This window comes from Excalfactoria chinensis, chromosome 6 (genome assembly GCF_039878825.1).
Source record: "Excalfactoria chinensis isolate bCotChi1 chromosome 6, bCotChi1.hap2, whole genome shotgun sequence".
NCBI lineage: Eukaryota > Metazoa > Chordata > Aves > Galliformes > Phasianidae > Excalfactoria > Excalfactoria chinensis.
The window spans coordinates 768,810-794,353 of NC_092830.1; the positions used below are offsets into that span (position 1 = coordinate 768,810).

The 25,544-nt window shown below is 40.2% G+C and overlaps 1 protein-coding gene across 11 annotated transcripts in view; it reads right to left on the bottom strand.

Annotated features, from left to right (window-relative positions):
- PCDH15 (protocadherin related 15) overlaps positions 1 to 25,544 on the bottom strand; it is a 597,589-nt gene that overhangs the window by 189,636 nt on the left and 382,409 nt on the right. For all 11 annotated transcript variants that reach the window (XR_011904016.1, XM_072339847.1, XM_072339849.1 and 8 more), the window contains 3 exons: positions 14,214 to 14,374; positions 10,655 to 10,810; positions 4,290 to 4,409 (listed from right to left, as the gene is read on the bottom strand). Coding sequence is in view for 10 of the 11 variants with exons in the window: in XM_072339847.1 (XP_072195948.1) it covers positions 4,290 to 4,409; positions 10,655 to 10,810; positions 14,214 to 14,374 (437 nt within the window). In the remaining variant the exon portion in view is untranslated. The remainder of the gene's footprint in view (positions 1 to 4,289; positions 4,410 to 10,654; positions 10,811 to 14,213; positions 14,375 to 25,544) is intronic.

The window sequence follows — 25,544 nt, forward strand, 5'->3', positions numbered from 1 at the left end:
TATATGCATACATACACACACAGGGAAGAGGGAAGATCAACACAAAATACAGAGGTAAATACAGGAAGCTAGAACAGAAGGAAGAACCATGTAGGGTTCACTGCTTTTGTCTCCCTTTTGGGATGTGAACCACACAAGTAACAGGTAACGTGTTAGACTATTGTATGGAAATAATGCTGTCTGTGTGTGTACGCACACCCAGGCACTCGCATGGGAATTCCAACTCACAAGCAAGACCCTTCTGCCTGCTTCAGCCCGTTTATCTCTGGTTAAAAAGGCAAGAACCAACTGTGAAAGTCTCTGCAGCAGAGGATCAGCCGATGCACTCTGAAAATAGTGCCTTCTTTCTGGCATTCCTTGACAAAAAGGGAAAAATGAACTGACATGGAACTCTACAATCCAAACCGTTGGGAAGCATTAGTGGAATTTCAGCAAAAAAACCCTTAACTTCATCCCAAAGTGCCTGTATTTGGAGTCCCCTCTCGCTCCAGTAGAGTAGCAAATTGCAATAGCAGTTCCTTGGCGATGTCAAGTTTAACCTCCAGGTGTGAGTGTGTGCCACAACTCTGAAAGGTGTCGCATCAGATTCACCCCACACGTATCCCTGTGACTGCTCTGCAATATCTACTTCTTGCTGCAATGCAAACCATCGTGACCAAGTTCCAAGGCAACTCAGAGATACACAAAACAAGAGCACTGCTCAGCTGCACCTCCATCCAACACTGAAATGAGCCAGCATATGCAGGGTGTCAGGGATGTTGAAAGCTCTTTTATGCTTTCTGGCAGAGAGATGCTGCTTTGTCACCTGCACACTCCAAGAGAACAGAACTGATTCTCCCTTGAAAAGCTTCAAAAATGAAATACTAAAATGCTTTCATACAGCAGTCCTTACAACACAGCACGTTCACCAAATTGAAAGCAGCGAAGCAGGCTGGAGGCCGCAGGATGGCAAGGATCACTTCCTGATGCCAGACCTAAAATTGGTCGTTCTGGGAAAATTAGAAAGTCTCTAACAGGTTGTTCATCTCCATTCCTCTCAGTAGTAGAAAGATGGTGTTTCACATTATTGCCCCTACCTGCTGGACTGTAAGCAGCACAAAGCCATCTGAAGAACGACACTGCTGAAATTCAGAGAATCTGAAGTGAATTACAGGGCTTTCTAAAAGACGATCTAAACAGAGATGATAACACATCTGACAAAAATAGCCAAATCCCTTCTATATCAAAGGCAGGTTTTAGAGTTCAATTGAATCACAAAATAAGGAAGGCTGTCAAAGAGCGCGGGATCTCACACGGGCTCCTCTGTGCCTCAGCCAGTTGGAGGCTGAATATTTTCAAGGGCAGAGATTGTACAACTCCTGTGGGCTGCTCCTGCTTCACTCTTTGATCACAACCACTGGGGAAAGCAGTATGACCTAGAGCTTTTAATTGGTGTTTGCCACGTGGCATCTTGCACCTTTTAGCATTTGCTCTTTCTCAGCACAACACCGAAAGAAGTCTGCTTTTGTCGTCCCCATAACATGCAATAGACAAGAGACAGACGTAAGATCTCCCACACGTTGCTGCATCAGCCTGATTATCAGAGACACGTCCAACTTGAATCTCTGTTGAACACAGCTGATGTAACAACCTCTGATGCTCAGACATTGCTCCTTCAGACTTGGTGAATATTCGCAAGGCATAATTACACATTACGCTTTTACTGACCCACGTTCCCAATTAGCTTTGATGTTATGTGTGCAAGTTTTATGACCACTCCTTTGTTTGAGCTAGCTTCTTGTAATATAAGCCTCCCTAAGCCATAGGCCAGCACAGTGCTCTGTAATGCAGTAAGATAATCCCCATACCCAGCCCGAGCCACAGTCTTCCCCATGTATAATAAAACTGGTTTAAAAACAAGTGCCGGTGGTGCTTCTGGGCTGTGCTCCCAGGTTGTAGCCTGGAAGGCAGACGAGAGAATAAAAATAACTCCTACAGTTTTGCTATACACTCATGCAGGTGCACAGGAGGAGTGGCAATCTACCTTTTGTAGCAAGGCTGCATGCTCTGGAGAGCCTGGTAGACTACTGAACTAAAACCGACAAGATATAAAGCGCTATACAATTACTACACAGAGGAGAAATCTTTTATCTCCTCCCACAGATAGAATCTACTGAAAAAAATAAGAACACTGATTCATCTGTGGTAATGATGTACACTCCCAAGAAGAGCAAAGCTTTGTGTTTTTCCCCCTCTGGAGTTTCAGCTTGCAAGTACCTGGTATGCCCATACTTTCAGGTACGCAGACGCATATTTAATGCACACACCTGCAAGCAGCACCAATGAAGCATAACAAAACAGGAATATCACTCATCTCTTTATTACAATAGAATCTGAATTTCCAACAGAATCCTGCTGGCACGGGAATTAGTTTTAACTTGCAACTTCATGATGAAAGAATATGTCTCTGGGAGCTTTACGTCCAGTTATGTTTCATTCACACTCATGAGAGAGATCCAAACAGAGCTGTGAGGTCCCCAAAACAAGTGACTGTACAGTAACTAACTGCCATGTCATTCATCTGCAGTTTTGGGATGTCATCTGGGATCCCATGGAAGCTGTGTGACATAAACCATGAGTCTGAAACGTGGCACAGGTAACACATTGTAAGATTTGGTGTAAGTGTGGCAAAATACCACGAGGCAAACTATCTGATAAGGGGAAAGTCATTGGGAGCCAACAGATTGATCAACAGAGCCAATCTCGGCAGATGTGGACATGCTACGTTCCAACTCAGCACAGCAAAAGCATGATGCATATCCCTGATTTCATAGAATTACCATAGAAAAAGGGTAACTGTTACCCTCACCAAACAATACAGAGAATAACAGCAAAATTAGCTCGCATGGATTGAGTGCAGAACTTTTTGGCGTATGCACTTCTCTCAACCTTCAGGTTGAAAACCAGAGTCCTCAGATCTAAAATCAACTGCATTTGAAGATTTTTTTTGGCAAACTAATCAACTTCATCCTTTGATTCTGAGAGCCAAAGGAAATGTTATGGCATCCATCTGTACAACACCAAAGGGACCAGGAAAACATCCAACATCTTTTGCATTCATTTCTTCTTCTTGACTTTTATATACATTCCCAATGAAACAACAAAGTATTCAAGCTAAACTGAATATAACACCTCTATTTTTATTTTTTACCATTTTTCTTTTTTAATTCTTAATTGGTCTCTAATGGAAATTATCAGCATTTTAGCTTTTTCAAAAGCAGCAACCTGTTAACGGTGCCAAACAACACCGGGCATCGTCAACACTCAACATGGAAGGATCCCAGACGTAAAGAAGCACAAATATTTCTCACTAAGCTGCACACCTCATTTTTGAGCGTGGCAACACTTTACCACGTTAAGGAAGATTGTAGCAGATGTTTTGTGGTATCTTCCTAGCAAGATCAGAGTAGCAGTGAAGCAGCTTTACAAGCTATTTTTGTCAAGCCTACACTCGAAGTGCATTAATAGGTAAAGCACTGTTACGCACACAAAGGCTCTCTACAGATAAAAGAAGCAGGTTTCATTAACCAGGCATGCAACAGAAATTAGATAATTATTAAACAAGGCAACTAACTACACCAAGATGGCTCCAAACAGGGGAGTCCTCACTATTCCACAGAATTCCTATGCTGATGCTTAAACTGAGAATCAGATGAACAGATTATCAGGTTAGAATACTTAAATTATCACACCACCTGATCCCAGTAACAACGCCCTCAGCCCAAGGCAAAACATACCTTGGTTTACAAAAAAGCATTGCCAAAATAACTTTAATTTTTCAAGAATATGCACATGGACACTTCAAATAGATCACTCATGCAAAAAAGCATTGCGATAGAGAGATTCACACATCTGAGCCTAAAGAACATTTATTTCAATACCTCAAACTTTTATTCTCTAAAATGATACACTTGTACTGATCATAGACATAGGCCATTACTGTTTTATTTTAGTAATACTTATATCTATTTACAGGTGGCTTTAAATATATATAAAGAAGGATATATTTGGGTGAGTTTATGGGACAAGCAAGGCTCACAGACAGAGCTGAATCAAGACCAGGAATTAAGTTTTCAAGTTTAGAATTTATGATGTCCAACAGCAGCCACTTACTCGTTTCTTATTTCAAAATCATTACATATATATCATAAGGAAATATATACATATTCTTACAAACACTTAGATATATAACTCTATATTTTTCATATTAAAATATATACGTAGAAAGGAAAAAACGTAAAGGCACATACTTTGTCATTAGGATTGTACTGGATGACATATTCTATCTGGCCATTGGGACCATCATCGATGTCAGTAGCACCATTGTTTCCAGAAAATCCTGTAAAGATGGTTGTTCCAACTGGAGTCAACTGCAAAAGCAGGGAAAGAAAAATGCATGTATGAAAGGCTCTCATTTTTTCCCACTGTTCAAGTATGTATATCACGGCCACCGTTCTCCCCTTTATTCAGCCTGGAAAGCCATGAATGAGCAAACATTTAGACACAATATACTCACACCCTGCTTTCACTGATGCCAAGGGTCATACAGAGTGAAAGAAATTTCCATTTTTATTACACACAGGTCCTATGCATCAGGGCAGCTCCGTGCGTTTTAGAAAAGGTGAAGATGAAAATAAAAAAGCACTCATTAAATAAACATAAATAGATAAAAGTAACTGAGAGCTACCTCTTCAGGCCCAGGAAGGAAAATTAAAATGACCTGCAAGGCAAACAGAACTTATTCAACGCTCATGAGAGCGCTGACAACACCAAGTAACACCTGCACACACAAGAGCACATAGCTTTGTGGCTTTAAACATAGGCAAGAATGATGTTTCTCCAATACTTTGTTGGCAGAAACTGAATGCTCACAGAAACTACATTTAGAACTTCACCAATTTCTAACTATCCTACAGTAGACAAGCTGCAGGAAATTGAGACCCACTGAGATCAAGGATGTGAGGAAAATGTTTTTCTCTAGGGAGATGATGGAGCCATCATCCTTGGAGGCGTTCAAGGAACGTGTAGATGTACTACAGGACAAGGGTTAGTGGGAAATATTGGTGGTAGGTAGATGGCTGGACTGGTTGATCTCTGCCACCTTTTACAACCTCCACGATTCTATGGCTCAGCATTATAAAGACAAAACCCCAATCCTTTCAGAACCTGTCATTTCTGACTTATTCAGAAACCTCTGTGAGTGGTCCACCTGAGAACCAAATGAACAGACAGACCTGGATCTGACACAGGCATCACTCATAGCTGTACCTCCTGCTGTACTCTCAGCACGCCAGAAGGCCTGGCCCATGCCTGCATGGTCCAGTCCAATTTACTTCCTTGCCATGAGTTGCTGCACATCTTAAAAACTATGGGGTATGAAATATTTCAAGTGCTGTATGAAGAGAAGGTGGCAAAGGACAACGGCTCATTCAGGCATTTGTTGCAAATGTGGATTGCTATTTGATTTTCACACTTAATGGTTCATAACATGAAGTGAGTATAGGAGGAAATAGGTAGTCGTCAGATATTCATAGCTCCCAGTCTGTTGTCAATTTATAAACCTGCTAATTACTTAAAGCCACTTAATAGCTGACGGTGTCCTCTGAGAAGTATTTTCACAGCTCCCAATACTGAAGCTTTGAAGTAAAAAAAACATCAATTCCAAAGCTTTAAGTTAAAACTGGCACAGGGCTTAACTTCTACACCATCCACACTTAGGGCATGGTAACCATCTGCAGCTCTCTGGCTGCTAGCCAGCCGACTGCTGGCACAGGCAATGGCAGCATCCCACACACACAGGCTGTAAGCTGACTCCATTGGGCTACTAATTCCTCCTAAGGCAGCGAGCTGACCCTCAGCGCTGTGCAAGTCTTTGCCGTGCACTTTGTCTGGGTGCAGCAGCCTGTAGTTAATGTGGGGAGGCACTATCACAGACACGAGCACTGACTGAAACAAGAATGATCACTGTGGTTCTTTCCAACCCAGGCTATTCTACGATTAAATGACAAAAAAAAAAAGGGGACAGGTATAAGAATCAAGGAGCGGTATCCATCAGAATTACAATTGTGTGCTCATACAGCACAGTCAAAAGATGCTGCATCCAAAGTAGTTGCCTACAGAACCTGATACGCAGAGGTCCAGTTACCCTACGTTTTCTTTTGTGCACTACAAATAATAGAAGACAGTCCCACAGACACCTCTACTAGCATAAACAAAGCCTGCCCAAACTTCAACGATCCAACATTCAATGGTCCAACCTTCAGTAAAGCCTGCATCTTCCAAAAACAACTACAGTAACACATAACAAGTACATCACAGGAAATTAAGCGATAGACCTCAGTTTTCTCAACTTCTACAGAGCCACCACATCCGTAATTCTGCACATCTGAATCAGACCCACATCAAAACTGAATTATTCAATTGCTGATGTAGACAAGCAGTGAATCCTACGCCACTGACCCTGCCACAGCAGGCACGCAAGAGGAAGCAACCAAGCCTACATCTTCTGCATGAGGTTTGTTCCCATTCTGAATTTGCTAATTTGAGATTATATTTATACAAAAAAAAAACCCACAACAGACAGAAGCCAGTTTCAGTTATCAGTCAAGGCTTGCACTTGAACACCAGGCTTCCTTTGGCAACAGAATTTCTTCACAGGTTGAAAATGACAGATTGGGTGGAAAAATATTCTGACATCAAATATTCTGGGACAGTGGGGAGGAGGATCCCTGGCTCCTTGGGTTTGCTTCTCCTTTCCAGCAGGTTCCAAAAATGGCTCCAAAAAGTGCCACTTGGGCCTACAGAGCCCCGCTTGTCCCACTTCCCATTAGACCTGACTACCTCATGAAATACTTTGTGGTCGTGATTTTATTCTCTGTATTAAACTTAAGGATCTCCTTTGGAAAGGAAAGCAGTAAGCTCATGTTTGAGCACTGCAAATTTCTGAGCTTGTTCAAGAAGGAAACAAAGAAAAACAGATATTAGCATTAGCGTCAATGTAAGGATCATCTCTGTGAGAATTCGATGTGTTGAAAAGGAAACATGATGACAAGAAGCAAGTAAGATTTCAAAAGAAAGTAATTAAAACACATAGAGAGGAAATGGATATGATAAATTTTACTCTTACACAGCCAGCAACGTTAACGCTTAGAAATTTCCTTCTATGTGATTTATGTCTCTTAGAAATCTAGATGCAGGCAGGAACGTTAAATACTTCCATAAAACATCCTGAAAATAAGTTTTCTCATTATTGCCTATTTACAAAGCTAAAAAATGAGTAATTTTTCACCATGGCCCTAAAGAGCAGAGCACAGAATTACAGTTAATCATTCTGAGCTAATACTCTTTTGATGATGTCTACCTGCCGAGATTAATTATTTCAACACCGTATGGAAAAAGGGATGAATAATCACACCAGAAGCAAAGAAAATTCAGGACCAGTCCAAATTCTCAACAGCACAAAGCCAGACTTTTAAGACAGCTGAGGTTAGGCTACTTTGCAAGGACTTACCATCTCTGCTAACTTACATGAAAAGAAATAAGCCTAAAGTATTGGTTTACAAGTGAAACATTACCATAAACTGTAAGGGTATGTATGTGTATTAAAGCAACACTGACTTCCTGCAAAACTTCTCTAACATTTCCAAATAAAACCTGATACCACTACTGAGATTAGCAAAACATCAGAAACACTCCAAGGCCCGTGTGAAAAACGTATAGCGATAAAAAGAACATGGGCAATGCGGTTGTATTTAGATGAAATAAATTTGTTCAGATTCAGTTCAACAAAAGAACAGCCAACGTCAACTGCGTCTTAGCATTACAAGATTGGAGTTTCTAGTCTCTGTATCAGGCTACATGTTTTTACAACCCTTGGGGCAATACCTTTGTCTATGCAGAGTTAGCTGAGCTGCGCAACTCTTCCCCAGTTCAAAAAAACTGCATGCTTTCCAGCCTGTCAGAATGCTATTTGGGCATGCTGCAGTAACAAGTATCTTTAGGTCATTAATACACACAGTCAAATGTAGCCCTGGGCTCATGTCATCTTGTCATGGATTTTTTCTTGATAATGATGTGACATTTTCATATGAATAAAAAATATACCACAAGATACAAAGGAAATAACCTTTTAGAGTATTTCTAATGGTCAGAAAATATTTAGCATGAGCCTTAAGTAACTAGCTTTTGCTCTTAAGAGAAGACTCATAAGGCTGTGGATAGCAGCTGGATTTGGTATTGGCTGAGACGCTCACATTGTTTTGTGTCTTGACATACTTAATGAAAAGGCTCAGCTTAGCTCCTAGATGACAGCAGCTCCATTTGTGCTCTGCTAAGCTGCGTGAAGTATTTTCAATTCTGTTTCACAACCCAGAAGATTACAAATAGTCAATAGCTTAATTACCACTTCATTTTCTTGTTAACAAAATATCAATTAATTTCAAACAGTTTGATCTTGTGTCTGCATTAGATCCCTACTACAACTATCAGACCTGAGAGAGCGAAGATTTTAAATCTGTATGTATAAATTTATGTATAAAATGTATAAAATCAAATAAAACAAACACACGTGGACCTATGCACACATGTAGGCGCACACATCAGAATAGCCGCATCTAAGTGTCTACATACACACAAATACAAGTAAACTGCTTCCTTTTGATTGATTTTGAGATACCAGTATCACCTGGAAATACTAAGCTATCAGAAAAGCCAATCCTCTATTCCTGAACTGAAAGACAACTTCAAAAATCAATGAAGTGAAACCTACTTACAGTCATTTAACTGGCACTACAGCTACCAGTAATCATTAGAAATAGCTTTGACTGTTTTTGGAAATCTAAAACCAAAGGAAACTGAAAACCACCACTAGACCCCTCCCCAGTCTAGTGAAATTCACTAGTGGCAGTGCCAGTTTTCAGCAAGATAACCTATCATTAAACAGATAATCATTCACTAAAACCTTCAAGGAAAACCGAGATGCTTTTGTGAACTTGTTTTGTTTTTTTAATTTATTTTGTTAATTAATGATAACATTAACCCAGTGGGTAATCCTGAACGGCACAGTGGTGCCACAATGGAAGACAGAAGCCTAACAGTGATAAAATGAAACAAAGGAGCTAATTATATTGAGACTGCAGCTGGTGGGAAGAATAAGATTGCATTCCACTCAACAGTAATGCAAATAAATGACAGTAGATATCTGAAACATATAAAACCACTATATATTTTTTTTTCTAAATGGTACATTTTTCTCTCTGCCTTTTGGACTTCTAATTATGGAAAACCCTTGATTCTTTCATCACAGACCTCCAGAGATCATCTTGTCCAAACCCCCTGCTAAAGCAGGCTCCCTACAGCAGGTCATACAGTCAGGCCTTCAGACCACTCTTCAGTATCTCCAGGTCACTTAAAGCAATGTAGTGACCGTAACAGAACACACGGTCAACACTGAAAAAACAAAACTCCCTAACACACTGAATAACCACTATGATGCATAACTGGTTCAATTTCATAACTACTTCAAGTGAAGATGATAACACAAACCTGTCTTTCCCTTCTCTTAGGTTCAGTATGGACATTTCCACTTCATAGAATGGACTACATGACTTTGAGGTCATGTAGTTCCAATCCCCTGCTGTAGGAAGAGACACCTCTCTCTAGCCCAGGTTGCTCACAACCCCATCCAGCCTGGCCTTGAATATTTGCAGGAACGGGGCATCCAAAACTTCTCTGGGCAACTGTTCCAGTGTCTCACCATCCTCGCAGTAAAGAAAGTCTTCCTAATATTTAGTCTAAATCTACCCTCTTTCAGTTGTAAACCACTTCCCATCATCCTGTTGTTACCTGCCCTTTCAAAAAGTCCCTCCCCAGCTTTACTGCAATTCCCTTCAGGAATTGTAAGGTCACACATGTTCCTGCTTCTCATTACTGAAGCCCACAAATACTACTTTACAGCAAACACATCCTTTGTGCTGTCTAGTACCAGATTATTTAATACCTAAGAGAATAAAAAATGCCATTTCAAAGTAAAATGAAATAGTATTTGCTCAAGAAAGAAAAACCTTCAAATAATATGGACGAGTCCAATCCATAAATTTCTACTCTATTGACATAAAAGAGCAAAATACTTCAATTCACAGGTACCATTTAATAAACAGCAGTAAATTGAACTTTACCAGTCTACCACGTTCTTAATAAAAACAGCCGACCTACTCACTCTTCACTTATTTTTCATAAATAAATTTGCTTTACTTTCAGTCATTTTGATAAAGCTGCAAAATGCCACAGAACATTCTGTAAATTTAACATAAACCCATGTTTGACTCATTGAGACACAGCTTCAGATTCTAGTTCCATATACTGCAAGCATTCTGATGAAAGGCATGTTGATCTTTGTAACTCTTAGGAAACAGGTAAGGTAGTTTTCATGGTAAAACCTTAAGGATATCGGCTGTGCTGTGTTTCTCCAAAGTGACATAAATGAAGGGATTTAAATGCTACTGCATTTATTGGGTTTTCAAATGAGATGTGAAAGAACTACGTTGGCTTCTTGCAACAAAAAACCAATACACAGAAAAAAGGTAAGAAAGAAAGAGGAAAAGGAATAAATACTGACCTCATTTACTGCCACATAGTATCGCTGCTGCTGGAACTGAGGTGAGTTATCATTCCTATCTCTCACCACGATCCGTACCTCATGGTTGATAACGGTGCCAACCTTTTTGTTAACACACTGGACCTGCACCACAATGGACTGGATGGACATTGGAGGCTGTAATCAAAAATACATGTTGATAATAGAGTCAAACTACGAACCAAATTCAGAGTTAAATGTTACACCAATGTTTGTACTGCTCAGGTTTTCCTGTCGCCCATCAGTCTGTGTTATGCTTGATGCTGCACCGTGTCTTTCTAGACTCAGAAAGCTTCTCCAAAAGCCTCCTGACTAGAGCTCATGCTAGCAATGTTCCATGTAGACCTCACAGCTGTTCCATGTAGATCTCACAGCTGTATTGTGCAGAATAGGTTATTCGATAATCAACTCAATTTCAGTAATCACTTGATTATTGATAGATACCTAGAAAATATCACACATTTTAACTTCTGATTGGTTAATATTTGAACTGAATGGTCAAGTCAGAAATAGACTGAACGTTCAACCATTTGCATTTATCAAGTACTTTAAAAGCAACTTAGTCACCTCTAAGCAAAGGCCATCCAAAGCCCTCTTGTATTTATTACAGTGAATGCCAGAATATTCAAATAAAAAAACTTCCGTTTTGATTTAGTATCTGATGCTCAGCAGAAAGCAAGAATGCACTGGAAAGGACTAAATGAAAACCCCCACTATTTATTAACCTCAAAGCCTTCAAAAGAATAAACAACTCAAAAGCATAATTTAAAAATGCCTATGTACTCCACAGCACAATGAACACAAACAGGTTTTTGTATTGAGATCCCAAGACTAACAATTATATCCGTAATTATATATCTGCCTAACTATGCTTTCCCTCATTCTAAACGCTACAATTTCTCTGAGTGACTGATTTTTTCCAGTTTTACTACAATGGATTTTAGAGCCATATGGTTTCTTCACCCTTTAGACTGCGGTACTAATCAGTTTTTAAAGTCAGTAGACGTGGGAAAAGAAGGGGGGTTTACGCTGCTGCTGAGATCTTATGTGAAAATCTATTCTTCCCTCATCTCTCTCAATTTTTCCTCAGCAATTAGGTACAGCATGAGCATTTATCTGGGAGCTGGTTCTCTTTAAAAACCTTCAGCCAATTACAAGGTAGTTCTAACAAAAAGTAGGACCATGTTGAATATAGTCAGTAACTTGACAATTAAGATTTGAGTGTTATCATTTATAGTTTTCAAGCTGGCATTCTTTGCAAGCTTCCAGAATGGAATTTTTAGCCCATTTTAATAAATTTAAAATGCAACTGAGGTTACGTGCTGTTTTTACTAACACCTATGGAAACCACAGCTGTTCCCAGCAGTATATAAGAAAATCCACAACATTCTGGATTTGCAGCCATCACTCGGTCTTTCTGATAAAGATGCTGAAAAAAAAAAACACTTTTTTTTTTTTGCCTCTGCTGAGGTATGACCAGTGTAGGGCTATTTTCACGTGTAATATCTGCTTAATCAGTGCTTAGCTATAAGGTCAGATGTTTAGATGAACACAGGTTGATATCATGATTTAGAAGCAATGAATGTAAATACCTAATAGCACAATACATATTTAATCACACTGGGGACAAATTATCCTAACACACTGCAGCAGCTTCACTTCCTCTCCAGCTCTGATTCATCTCTATTCATTCTTCTTAAGTACTTCAAGCTTTGGGAAAAAAGTCTGAAGTTGTCATTCTATCTGATTTTGTTTGGAAAATATACATTCATTTTTGGTGAAAATCAATCAGCGGGATCTAATAAACTTCTTTCAAGAAAAGTAATAAAAGAAAAAACGAGACCAGGTTATCTGATCAGCATAGAGATGACAAGCTGGGATATGGGGGAAAAATGGGAAGAGAATCCAGACATTCTGGTACAATCACATATGCTCCAATTGCAACTGAGACTCCAATTTCTGCTCCGTAATCAAAGCTTGATTTTTAAGAACATAAAACCCAAATTCTATTGGAACTACAAGGATTCGTGTAACTTTCACCAGAGAGATGAGAAATCCAGCATTTATTTTTTGTTAAACAAGCAAAGGAAGGACAAAAACTGCACACGCTATTGAGGGTTTTGTATAGCTCTACTTCTGATGGTTGGAAACAATCTTTATATAAGAGCCATATTAATCAAGTCCACTGTGTAAGGTTCATGTATTCAGTTGACCATTGGGCTGAGTTTTCATGCGTTCCTTTCATTTTCTTTAGCACAGAACTTAAACTGAGATTGAGACCCCAAAAGTTAGATACGGTGGGGACTGCACCTGAAATATCAGTTATCCCAAATTACACTTTTTCTTTTCATATTCTAACATATTTAAACAAGCATGAGCAGTTTTACCCAGCACTGCAGTACTAGGGATCAAAACGTACATAATCCTCTTTCTGCAGATACTGGCCTTTTCTCAGTTTTGGTTCATTGTTAAAATGAGGAAACAATCCCTTAAAAACTAATGGAAAAACAATATTGCCGTTAAGTAAGTAAAGCAAACATATATTGTCCATTCATCTCCTTGTGATCTGAGTTGACATCTTGCAAAGAACAACACCGTAAGGTGTCTTTATACATGGTAATGCACAACATTTATGAGCTTAGCTAGACTGTTACTAAGCTGGTGTTGCTGCAAAGGCAGCTGCGTGTTTGGCACTTGATGCACTGGGATTTCCTTGCCCAATCATGTCCATTCTGCGCTGCATACCTTCACTTCACATATTAAATTAGTTTGTGAATGAAAGCTGATTTAAGCCCAACTACATACAATCAGCTTCAAAAAACAGAATAAAATGGAAAGGACAATACATTTGCATGTCATTTTTGAGAACACCTCAGAATAAATGGAGAAGACAAACTAATTATCAAGCTAATATAAAACAAACTGATGCAGCACTCCAAGGAGAACTTCGCATGATCTTTGAATTACTCCTTCCATGTTGATTACAGTCATTTTTGAGTTAGTTTTTCCTGCAGATTCTGCTGAACTGCAGTATATGCTGCAGCATAACACCAATTTAATGCCGCCTTCAAAACAAACAAATACACAAACAACCCCCCCTTAAACTAGAAGTGAATTGTAGTATACATAGCTCCACTGCTTTTTCTCCCACCTCATAAGCTAGTGTACACAGTCAGAGCAGGCTTTTACTAAGTGCAAAAGGGACGTGGATCGAGCAGCACTCCACCTCCCAGAAAAAAGCAGCATAGCAAAAATACTCTTAACTCAATAAGCAATGGAGTTTGGTTCTGTATCTGTTTCTGCCAATACATGGTCATTTGTTCTTGTCTTTCCCACATGTAATTCTCATGCTCATGACCCAGTTTCACCATGCACCTAAGTGAGTTCTAACAAAGAATCAATTCTGTTTGCAGTCATCTGGGGACAAAACATATTACATTACAGCAATTCTTACATTCACAATTATTCTGTACGTACACACAGATTCAGAAAATAAACTCCATGGAGAGAAAAGAAAACAAACCTCAAGCCCCAAACTTACATCTCTGTCCAGAACTCGGCCAGTGCTGTTTAAGTACAACCTCTGGCTGATGGGATCAAGGATCACCCAGTAATCAACGTTGTCCTTTAAGGAGAGCTCAATGGTGGGGTCCGGCCCCGCTGCTGTCCCTTTGATCAGCATGTTGTCAACCAGGATAGTGCCTGCAAAAACAAAAGGCACACAATGGGGAATTTTATGTATGCATTAACATTTTTCATGTAATTTGATAACAGCAGCAACACTAAAAAAATAGCAGAAACCTCAGTTAGGAAGCTCTGTTTTATGACTCGAGCGATGTTTAAGCCTGTGCCTTATTATCTGTAACAAAAAACTGCCTCTGACACATTTCTTGCATACAGTACTACAAGAAAACACAAATTGCAATAACTTATGTTGAAGAAGTGATCCACCAGGAACACCTATTTAAAATTGTGAGTTTTTTCTTTGTTCATTAATCATTACTCAATCTTACCTTAAAGGAATGAGCTTTTCCATAGCAACAGTGACACACCAAGGAGGAGAAAAGGTACAATTACGGAAAGCTCTCTTAGAGCTTTACAAGACCAATGGGACTCTAATTAATGCCAAACACCTTTTCAACATACGTAACTTGCTTTTTCTTTTCTCTTGTCCCATCATGTCAGTTAGAAGTCTTGCCCAACAGCTTGCCTAGCCAGATCACAGCATCCATCACACACACACACACCCCTACCTTCCTCTGTGAAACATTCCAGCTTCCTTTCCTCCCTACTGACTAGCACAAATGTTCCGCTGCCAAGTCTTAGATTGCCAAACACACTATTTATATAAACAGCAACATTATTATTGGTTTTCTCATTGTTTTACAGCTTTATTAAGGAGAACACAACAGTAAGGTTTTCTCAATTATTTTGAAATTTCAGTTTTGGAGATGACAGTAAGAACACCGCCAAACCAGCAACTTCAGAACATGAATTGTCTTCAAGTCAGTAGAAAAATACTGTTAGCCACGTGAGAAAAACAGATTTAGGATGCGACCTCTCGTGCAACAGGTTCTGAACAGTTTTACCCCAAGCTAGTGGAAATGAAGTTGAATACAGATTTCCATCGATCATATCCATAGATTATTTTTAAAGAAAGCAAATTTCACCACGGAAAACAAGCTGACTGCCAGCACTGCAATGGTTCTAAGTGTTTGTGTTCAATACCAATAAAAACCACCAGTCTGTATGTTGTACTCATTATTATACCACAGTGATGATGCAAAGAAAGGTCAGCAGTGAAAACCAGAGACCACCTTAATAAAAGGTGCCCCAAAAACAGCCTCTCCCCCCCAAAAAAAGTCAAGATAACAAATACCACTACCACCACAATGGCTAGAGTGCTTCCATTTCTTACAGCCTTTATGTTCCAACCTAAATGTTAAGTCTAAGTACTGGATACATCTTTGGACTGCAACGACTCAAAACAGAGGAAAGGGTTGTAAAACGTAGTATATAGCAAATATTCTACTATATACCATTTGTATGTAGGTCACTCCAAAAAATAATGCCTTCTCTTTATTTCCATGTAAACCACAACAGACACAAAAAGCATAGCAACACTACTTGATAGAGGAAATTCTCAACTACAAAGCACTATATTTCAACATAGTCACCACCATCAGTCTGTTCATACAGATGAACTCATCAAGATAGATACGCTTCATTTCATGGTGTGACAGTTGTGCCTGGCCTTCTGGAACATGGTTTGCCTTTCACACTGCTGTGGCCACTGCTAAACATGCCACCCAACGCCATACTGTGCTCACATGCACTATTCAGTCTCTATGAATGTTCAGCAAGCACCGCTGAACATCAGTAGGAGCCATTTTTTCTGCATGGCAGAATTCAATGAAACCTTTGCTTCTTATGCACTTCCATATCAGACACCATTTTGTCAGATCACTCCTCTACTGACATCTGTCACGTGGTAACAAAATGGAATAGTGGCGGGAAGGTTCAACCTCTACTTCCATACCTCTACCATTCACCTATGATGTCATGGGTCAACTTAATACAATAGAGAACATTATTTTCGGAGCACTCCTTGTAGGAAGCTTTCCTACGCTATTTACTTGCCAGTCTAAGAAGGTTTCATCCTCCTTTGTATAGTTTCTTGTTGTAGGCGTTAGCGAAAACTGGCTTCTGTCAAACTCAGTCTTGAGGAAGGGCTACAGAGATCAAACAACGACTCTAATGTTTAACATGGCTGAAAAAAGCTATTCCAATTACATAATTTCTTTTTAATATTTAACCAACTTAGAATCTTGATGTGATGATGAATTTTGTATAGTCTCTAGTAAGCTACTGCTACTTAACTGACCTCACTGCTTTGAATTCTGCACTCAATTTTATCTCTCCCCCAGCTGCCCTCCATAAAAGCTATCTGCTCAATTTAACAAAACACTTCTGTTTGGTTTTCATACAGCAATTCTTTTGTTCTTAAGAACAAACTGGGCTTTCTTCAAGTATTCATAGGGCACTCATACTCTCTCATCAAGAGACAGCAGCATACCAGTAAGTCTTTTTAAACCCATTCTTAATGTATTTGTGTCGGTTTTCCTTCAATTACCTTGTGTTGTAGTTCTTACATCCTGCCTCTGTCCACATCTAAAAATGCCAGGGAGCTAAACTACTAGCAAAGAATCTGATTACATGCATAGTCTGCGACGACTGTACAGACAGCCTGTCCATACATTCACTGTACATGCAAGAGCAAATACATCTCTTAATATCTGCAATGCAGTAACACAATAGCTTTCATAATCTTTTTGTGAAAAGCCTGAATGATGCTCTAGATGAAATGAAGTCTTTACCTCGTTAGAAAAACAGCACATCTTCTCCTGGAACTAAACTGGGATTTCCACTTTACTCTACCTGGGGCATGGTTGTTCAAAGCCTACGGCGAGCACTGGAGTAAGGATCCTGAATATCACATTGAAGATGCAGGGGATCCAGATAAATGCCCATTCCACATATCTATCTCATTAACACTCCAGATAAGCAACTCTTCATTATCTTTCAGTACAATTCCCTGCCCTTCAGTCTTCTGTGTAGAGGTCATTGATAAGGACAGCTGAAGCTAGAGTTAGTATTTTCTCCTGGCTTTTTGTTTTTTTTTTTTGCTGGCTAATTAGGAAAAGACTGATGCGAAAGTTAAGATTTCACATGAGCACAAGTAGAGCAATATTTAGAACAGCTTTTCATCTTGTGTGGAGACCAGAGCTGGACTGCTTCTTCACCTCCACTGACACCAGATGATCACTGATGTGCCACGTGGGAAGATTAACCACATTGGCAAGGGTTTAGAATGGAATTAGTGTCAAGGGATAAAAGTCATGTGAGTTGCTAGCTAAAAGCAACAACAGAAACACAACAACAAACACAGAGGCAAACAGTCTACCAAAAAAAGAACTATGTTCCTTCCAGGTGTCATACGACTCTTCTGAAATAACGACATTACTCATGAATGCTATCCAAACTTGACAGGCAGTAACAAAAGAAATCAACAAAAATAACATTTATGAAGCACTGCTGTTTCACTTGCAAATATTAGGGCCATAGTTTTACACCACACCACTCCTCTCACAGGAATCCAAAAGAGCTAAAAATCTTCATTAGACTGAAATAACAGTGAAGCGTTCTGTCTTCACGCATCAATCTCGGCAGGTGACCTTTCCGTGGGAAGGGCGTTACAAGGGACTCAGATGCAGAAGTCATGAAACACAGTTTGCCATTTACACTCTAAGAGAGCAGACCCTTAGAGCTCGCAGAGAACTTACTTATTAAATGATTTACACACATCTGGGATATCTGTAGTTGAACGTTCCAGCAAAGCTCTTTTTATAAAGAGCCAGTGAATTATGACTGTCCTGGGAATAAGCCTCATGCCAGCAGATGAATCAGAAAATAGGACCTAGCTGAATAAAACCTGCAGAGCTTAGCTTTCAGTAGTTACACTGAATTCTGGAAACAGACACAAAACACTACCAAACAAAAAAGGAGGTTATTTACTTGTAGGGTAATTAATTCAAATTTACAAATTAAACACTTGAGTAACCCCAGAATGGAGCTTCGCAAACCCCGCTAGTGACTGGCCATCAGCTTGATGGACCTCCATTTACTATATATTTTCACCCTTGAGTTTGACCCAGCAGCCAGTTGCTCACTCATCATAGTGTGCACTTCTCTAGATGGATACTGTGACAGCCAGTATAAAAAAACCTTTGCCAAAATCCAAAAACAATACAGAATCATAAAGACTTCCCTGAGTTCAACAGGACTTCACCTTCATGAACCTGTGGCCAAAGTCTTTCGAGTTTTGTTCCAATAATTGTTTCATCTCCCTCCTACCTGAAGCAGTGATGAAAAAGATGTACTAGAGCCACAGGAGCAGGGTTTCAATTTCCATAGCCTCCAAGCTCAAGGCATGTGAAGCACATCCCACTGCCACACCGACACTACCAAAGGGGTGAAGCAGTGCAGCATGCAAAGGCCTGACTTTGTGCCTGCAAGTGGGACTGAGAATTTTCATATCCCAGGTGATTAGACTTACTGACCAAGAGCTGCATCGCACAGAGACAGATTAGGCAAGCTGTGTTTTTGCAAAATACAGTCAATATAAATGAAACAAATCTTATCGCTGTTGTGGATAAAAGCACAGAACCTTCCACAAGGTCCATACTGCAAGGGCCTTCAGCTACGTTCAAGTGTGGTAAACAGACAAAGGCAAAAACACTGAGTGCTTGCAAGCTACATGGCTGAAGCTTGAAAAGAAGCATCTGACACTTAGACAGAAGAACAGCCTGACGTTTCTACCATCCAAATGTATTTATCCTCCCTTCAAGAACAGTCTGAAACTTGTTATTTTTTAAGCTGTCAGAAAGATAAAACCTCTTGCAACAGAATGATTAACCTCTGATATCACCAAATTACATTAGCAGCTACTTCAACTGATTGATGCTTGAAAAGGTTACAGAATCTAAAATAGCATTTTGCTGTTCACATAGAACATATTTTTCATTTCAGCATATTAATCAAGTCTATATAACAAGTCCAATAACATGTTACGGAATTTACATTAAAAAAAAAAAAAAATAACACCAAAAAAACCACAACAGGATGTTTTTCTATAGCCTGGAACAAAAGTTGTGAGTTTTTCAGCCTGCAATATTTAGCTTGGGAGAATTATGCATGTTATCCATATGGAAGAAGTGACTTGAAGGAAGAGTCAGCTATCCTACGCACTGTACAAAGGCACAAGTATATTAAACGAGAAACACAACATACTACTTAATGACTTATGGGAAAGGAGATCAGTTGAGAAAAGACAAATGAGGAAAGATATCAGTTCAAATGCATATACACACACATACTCAACTCTTCGAGCTACAGTAAGGTCAAGTACCAAGAACAGTCAACAGATGGAAGATAACTCGCTTCTACTTGCTAAAACAGTCTTGGTTTTTTTCCCTACACTTAGTGCATTCGACAAAGAAATAAAACCAACCAAGGAAGAATACTAAGAAGCCCTGTGGAAATGAGGAATTCCTGAGACAGCTGCTGTGTAGAGCAAGTTTAGACTTGGTAGCAGTGAAAATGAACCACAGCTTGGGCTGGTGTCCACATGGAGATCTGCAGTGGAGCTAGGAAAGCCACTGTGAGATACACCAAGTGGTCAAAAACCTTCAACCATTCTACCAAAGGCTGAATGACTCTTCTTGATACAATCCTGCTTACATCTTCCGTTACTCAAGGTGAGAGATTCTGCAAAGTTACTGTATGCAAGTTCCATCTCCATCTTCTCAGGGCTGCTGACAATGTCCTCCAGAGCATGAGTTTCACATGCAACATACCCAGTAGTTGCTCCTCCACTTGGTGACTCTTCAGCAATCATTACTCAGTAGATAATACAACAGGTTTCTTTCAGAACAAATGTGCATTATAAAATTTCTCTGTCTCCGTACTTATTTCCTCTGCCTGCCAGTGATCATGACGTAATTCATAAAAGGAGATTAATTTCTTATAGAAAGGCATTAGATGGATCAGTTGAAAAGGCAGTTGCTTGCTTTGATATTCCACATAGCTTCCATAGCGAAATCTGAACTATGAACTTAGTTTTCTATACTTCCAGGTGCATGTCCATAGAGAAGGATGAATTAAATTTTTATAAATTAGAAGTCAAAGGAAAATGAAAACCATATCACAGAACTAAATTCTGCACAACTTACTTAGATCCATGCTGTAGATCAATGGACACAAATCCAAGATGATTCTTCAAAGCCAAATCTGGGATCAGAGAATTTCACCTCACATCGCCAGCAGACATCTCTGAAGTTTCCAAGATTGTTTCAAGATTATTTCTCTGCCCTTCCGGCCTATTTCCTCTCCTCTAGGCTCTAAATGCAACCAAGGCCTCTGAATAATTACAGAGCATTGCTAAAAGTAGCCCATTATTTTGGCCATTCAGATTTTAGGCTTTTACTCCTGGTCACCCCATTAAAACCTTATAATTTTCCACCTCAAGTAACTGCAATAATCTGAGTACCACAAGGCAAAGGTCCATCCTTATGACTGCCGAGCACCCATCTGGATACACAGCAGGCTAAGGTGATCCATGGTTTTTGGTTTAATTCTTCCTAGACGGCATGATGACACAGGTCTAGCACTAACTCCTGCCTCAGGCTGAAAGGATGCAGCAAGATGATGGAAGATGCTTCCTCATGAGGATAAGGCAGCAGGGCTGGGATCATCGCTACTTCAAATCATACATACACCTGTCCTGTGGTACATTAAGAATCTATGCCTTCTGTCTGCTCTACCAACGTGACCAGAGCCCCATAAAGATGCTCAGTACTTCACGACTCATATATGACCTGGAAACATCTGACCCACGGTGTTTACACTCCACACAATATCATAACAAGAATGAAAAGTAAAAGGTAAAGCAAAAGGTCAAAGGAGAACTCACTAAATATTCAAATACATAATTACTTGCCTTTCTAGTTATGCTAAGCGATATCAACTTGTTTCCTATTTTTGTCCCCCCTATTTAGAGGATGCACAAGAGATAAACATATAAGCAGTGAGCATGGAAAGAGAAAGGTAAGTCCAGAAGAAAGCATAGAAAAGAGGAAAGAGTGGAGAGTTTGGGTCACGCAGCAGCACTGAAGGCTGTGGTGAGAAAAGCAAACCAAAGGATGAAGCGGGGACAGAGATAAACAGAATACAGGCCATAGAGATGATCTTGCCCTGTCACAAATGGTGCTGAGGACTGGGGGAGCCAGGCTGGGCTGGGCCCTGTGCTAACAACTTGCAAACTTATTTCATGTAAAATCCTACACCATTTGCTCAAGGCTGCATATTGACAAATTATGATAATGAGGAAGCATTTCAGACAAAAACAAGTGTCCCACCGTTCCTCACACAGTCATGGGAAAGACTTGAAAACAATGAATTCTGAAAGCTTAAAAAAAAGGAGACATGAAAGAAGTTGTTCAGAATTTTTTTTTTTTCAATAACTTTTTTCTTCTTCTTCTTTTTTTAAATGCTTGGGGTTGCAGCAGCAGGATTGCTGCTTGGTTCAGAGGGGGGTCCTCTTGCTCCTCTTTTAATGTTTTTCAGGGGGAAGGTCGCCACAGGGCCCCATGCTGAGGCTGCTGATGTTGATCTTCTATTCCCTTTCTTCGAGTGCATCTGACAGAAGGCCTCTTAGTACTGAGAAACTTAAATTATGTAGGTAAAGCATGCTGGTATCCAAGGACTGACTCAAGTTTGTAGATTTTTAACACAGCAATATATTATTTCTCCAACAGAATTCATTACTTCTGTCTATTGATTGGCTGTACGCGTTGCTTCTCAACAAAGCATTCCTGCACAGTACTGCCATGGAGTCACAGAACCTTTCAGGCTGGAAGGAACCTTAAGGCCTATCCGGTTCCAAGCCCTGCCGTGAGCAGCAATACCTCCCATTACATCAGGTTACCTTGGGCCCCAACGTATCTAGACCTGAACTCTACCCAGAGCAAAATCCAGAGTACTACTCCCAGGTATTACAGTACCAACCTAAGGTAAATGGGAAGAAGAAACATGCACATATCCTACCTCCTGCTACAGTGGCCACACACGTTTCCAGCATTTCATTTCTCTCCCATAACCATCTCAGCACACTGCTGTGCATGCCCACCCACATCACTGACAGCTGAGCACCTCCACCGACACTTCAAAGCTTTCTGCTACACGTTCTGTACTCCCCTTCAGTCAGTGCTGCCACTGAACAGAGCCCCTATGTTACACTGAAGGCTTTTTTTCCCCTACATTTAGCATTACAACATGGAACTATAGAAATGTCTTCGTTGGATGAGACCATGGTCTGATAAGCCCTCTACTAGATGCATGACGACACTCTGCACTGCACCTGGCATAGCAAAACAAGGTGACTGCAAGAGAAAGGAAGATTTTTTCCACTACAAATCAATCTTTCTTTTCTTGAAGTCCATCTTCAAAAACTTCTCCCTCTGGAGCCATTTCTATTCTTCGTAATATTTGTAATCTCAGGAGATTGTTCCAACAACCCCGGATGGACTCGGATTTCAAGAGGTAAAATAAAGAAGTCCATCAAACCCTGATTTTTGAGAGGCTTTCTACAGATAAACTCAGTGTTCTCTTTCTTTTATTTGTTCTGAACTTGTAACCTGATATCTCTGATAGCCTCCAGTATCTCCAGCGTATGCTAGTCAATAAACGCACACATCTCTAACCTCTTTGTAGAGAGGACAAAGGATCCCAGCCCACACAGCTGTTCCTTGAAGATGGCCGTCCTTCATCTCTCATCATTCTTGCTGCCCTTCCTCTGGGTCTCCTCCAGCTTGCTTTTGTCCTCGTTAAAAAGATCTGACTGTACCCACACACGGTGATCAAGGGATACATTTATCTAGTGGCGCAATGACTCTGAAAGACAAAGGGACCTTTTCCTAATAATTTTTAACGTTTTCTTCTTAGTGATAACAGCCACCTCAACAGCGACCTTCACATAAGAAGCTGTGAACAAACATTTTGCCCGATAGGCACCACTTCTCATTTCCGTGCATCACCACTTTCTATCTGCCATCGCATCTCCTGTTCACTCAGTAAGTTCTCTGCACACTCCCTTATATTCCTGGTTTATTTTTCAAAATCTCTCTGGACACCCCAGCCATACACAACCCAGTCCCCCTGCTTCTAGAAAATGTATAAATATGCTGGATAATCAGGTCTTGGCATGCAGCTTTGCAGGAATTCACTAGTGACTTTCCTGTACCATGAAAATCAGACACATTGCTCTTTTCCGTTGTGGTTGTTGTTTCTTATCTATTCATGCAAGAATTCTTCCTCTCATTACACAACATAGATTTTGCTAAGTGCAACTGCAATTTGATGAATCGAGGTGAAATGTAACTCCCTCACCCCCATGCTCCTTGCCTCCAGATCTCCCTTGTCCAAAGGCCTAATGGCTTGACCAGTATTAAAGACGCATTTGAGACATTTACAAATCACACAAACTCTACTTCAAAAGCTTTTTAAAAGCCTATGACTGCAGAGAGTGATTAAAGTGATTAGTGATTATATTTTGCTCAAGGGGCTATTTCCAGGAAGCTAATTGCACATGCTCAAAGAGCACTGACGAGCTAACTGGAGACCAACTAACATACACTCTGATTGCTCTCCAGACCAGCAGGGAGCTCGGGGCTGTGGGACAGCCTGGTCTCCACAGCCAGGGGCTGCTGGCAGCTCTAGGGGCCCCAGTGACCTCTAGTCTCCCAAGAAGGCTGCTGAGGCTCTTACAGCCACGTGGCTAAAAGGTCTATGGCAGCACAGTTTCCAAGACTTAAAACTTTGGATTCCTCCCATGAGGAATGAGGCTAAAATCAGATTACAAGATTCTCCATTGCCTACACAAAAGCTTTCAACCCTCAACAAATACTTGCAGACCACTGCTCTCATGTGAGACACCATGTACAGACAGAGAGACATTGACCTGTTAACCAGAAACGCTACCCTGTAAAGTATCCACACATACAATGGAAAGGCAATTGATAGAAAAAATACACAGGCTACAACTTACAGAGAATACAAAAATATTCTTCTTACAAGACAACACAGAAATAATAGCAATGCACATATGACAGTCAGCAGTGAGATAAAGTCTTGGGGTTATTTTAGCACACGCTTTGCTACTCATCTCAATCCCAGAAGACCTTGGCAATGGCAATTATTGAAGGCAATTTTAAGATTCAGTGCAGAACAGTAAGAATACATACGAACACAAATACTTGGAGGATTTTACTACTTGGAACCTGAGTGAATAGTGCATCCTTTGATAAAGGAAATGCATCAGCACCACCGTCCCCATTGTGGATGAGCCCTTCGAGGGGCTCATTCAATTATCCTGACTGAAAGTGGCAAAGGCATACAAGTTGGCATACCTTGGCTGTGGTTACCCCTACTTTGGAGATGGCAATCCTGGAGCCAGGGGCTGAGGGAAGAGCCAGATGTAGGAGCTCCTCATTCTTAAGCTCTGGAAAGATCATAAAGCTTCTTAGAAGAGACCTACAGCACTGAGTGTCTTTTAGGAAGACATCAGACAAATCCCATCAGGAAAATATCCCTAAGGCTGGAGAAAAGCATTGACAACTCTGGGTAATCTTGGTAATTTGAGAGACTCAGTAGAAACACTGGCCTGTGTTGCTTCCATTTGCACACAGGGACTGTTCCTGTGTTTGGTCAGGTTTACATATGTCACAACTGGAACGTTACTCTTTGTCTTACTGAACAGTCAGACATAATGGAGAACAGCTACAGGGAAACCCTGGAGCACAAGGTGCCCAAAGGTAAGGAAACCTTCACAGAATTCCAACTGTGCTCTGCCACGTGTTGTGACACAGAAACTACCCAAAGGGAATGAATATTGGAAGCTTTTTACCACTTGCAAACTAGTTTTTGCACTGAAAGAAAAAGTTAACACTCCAGAAAAGGGTTATGCTTATGGCACCTTTACATGTTGCAAACTCCTGGCTTTATTTTGTTTGGTACTTTTTTTGGGGGAAAAAATGTGTATATTAGTAAAGTTCATGTATATCCGAACTAGAACTGAGCTCCTGGGAACACAAAATCTCTGATTATGTACATAGTTTATTATGTTAGGAACCTGCAAACAAAATGATTTGCATTTAAAAGAGAAGCGATGTTCCCGAGGGTATCCAAGCCTTCCCATTTAAATATATTATCACAATACCAATCTCATTTCAGTTTCAAATCCCTCTTATTTTATAGA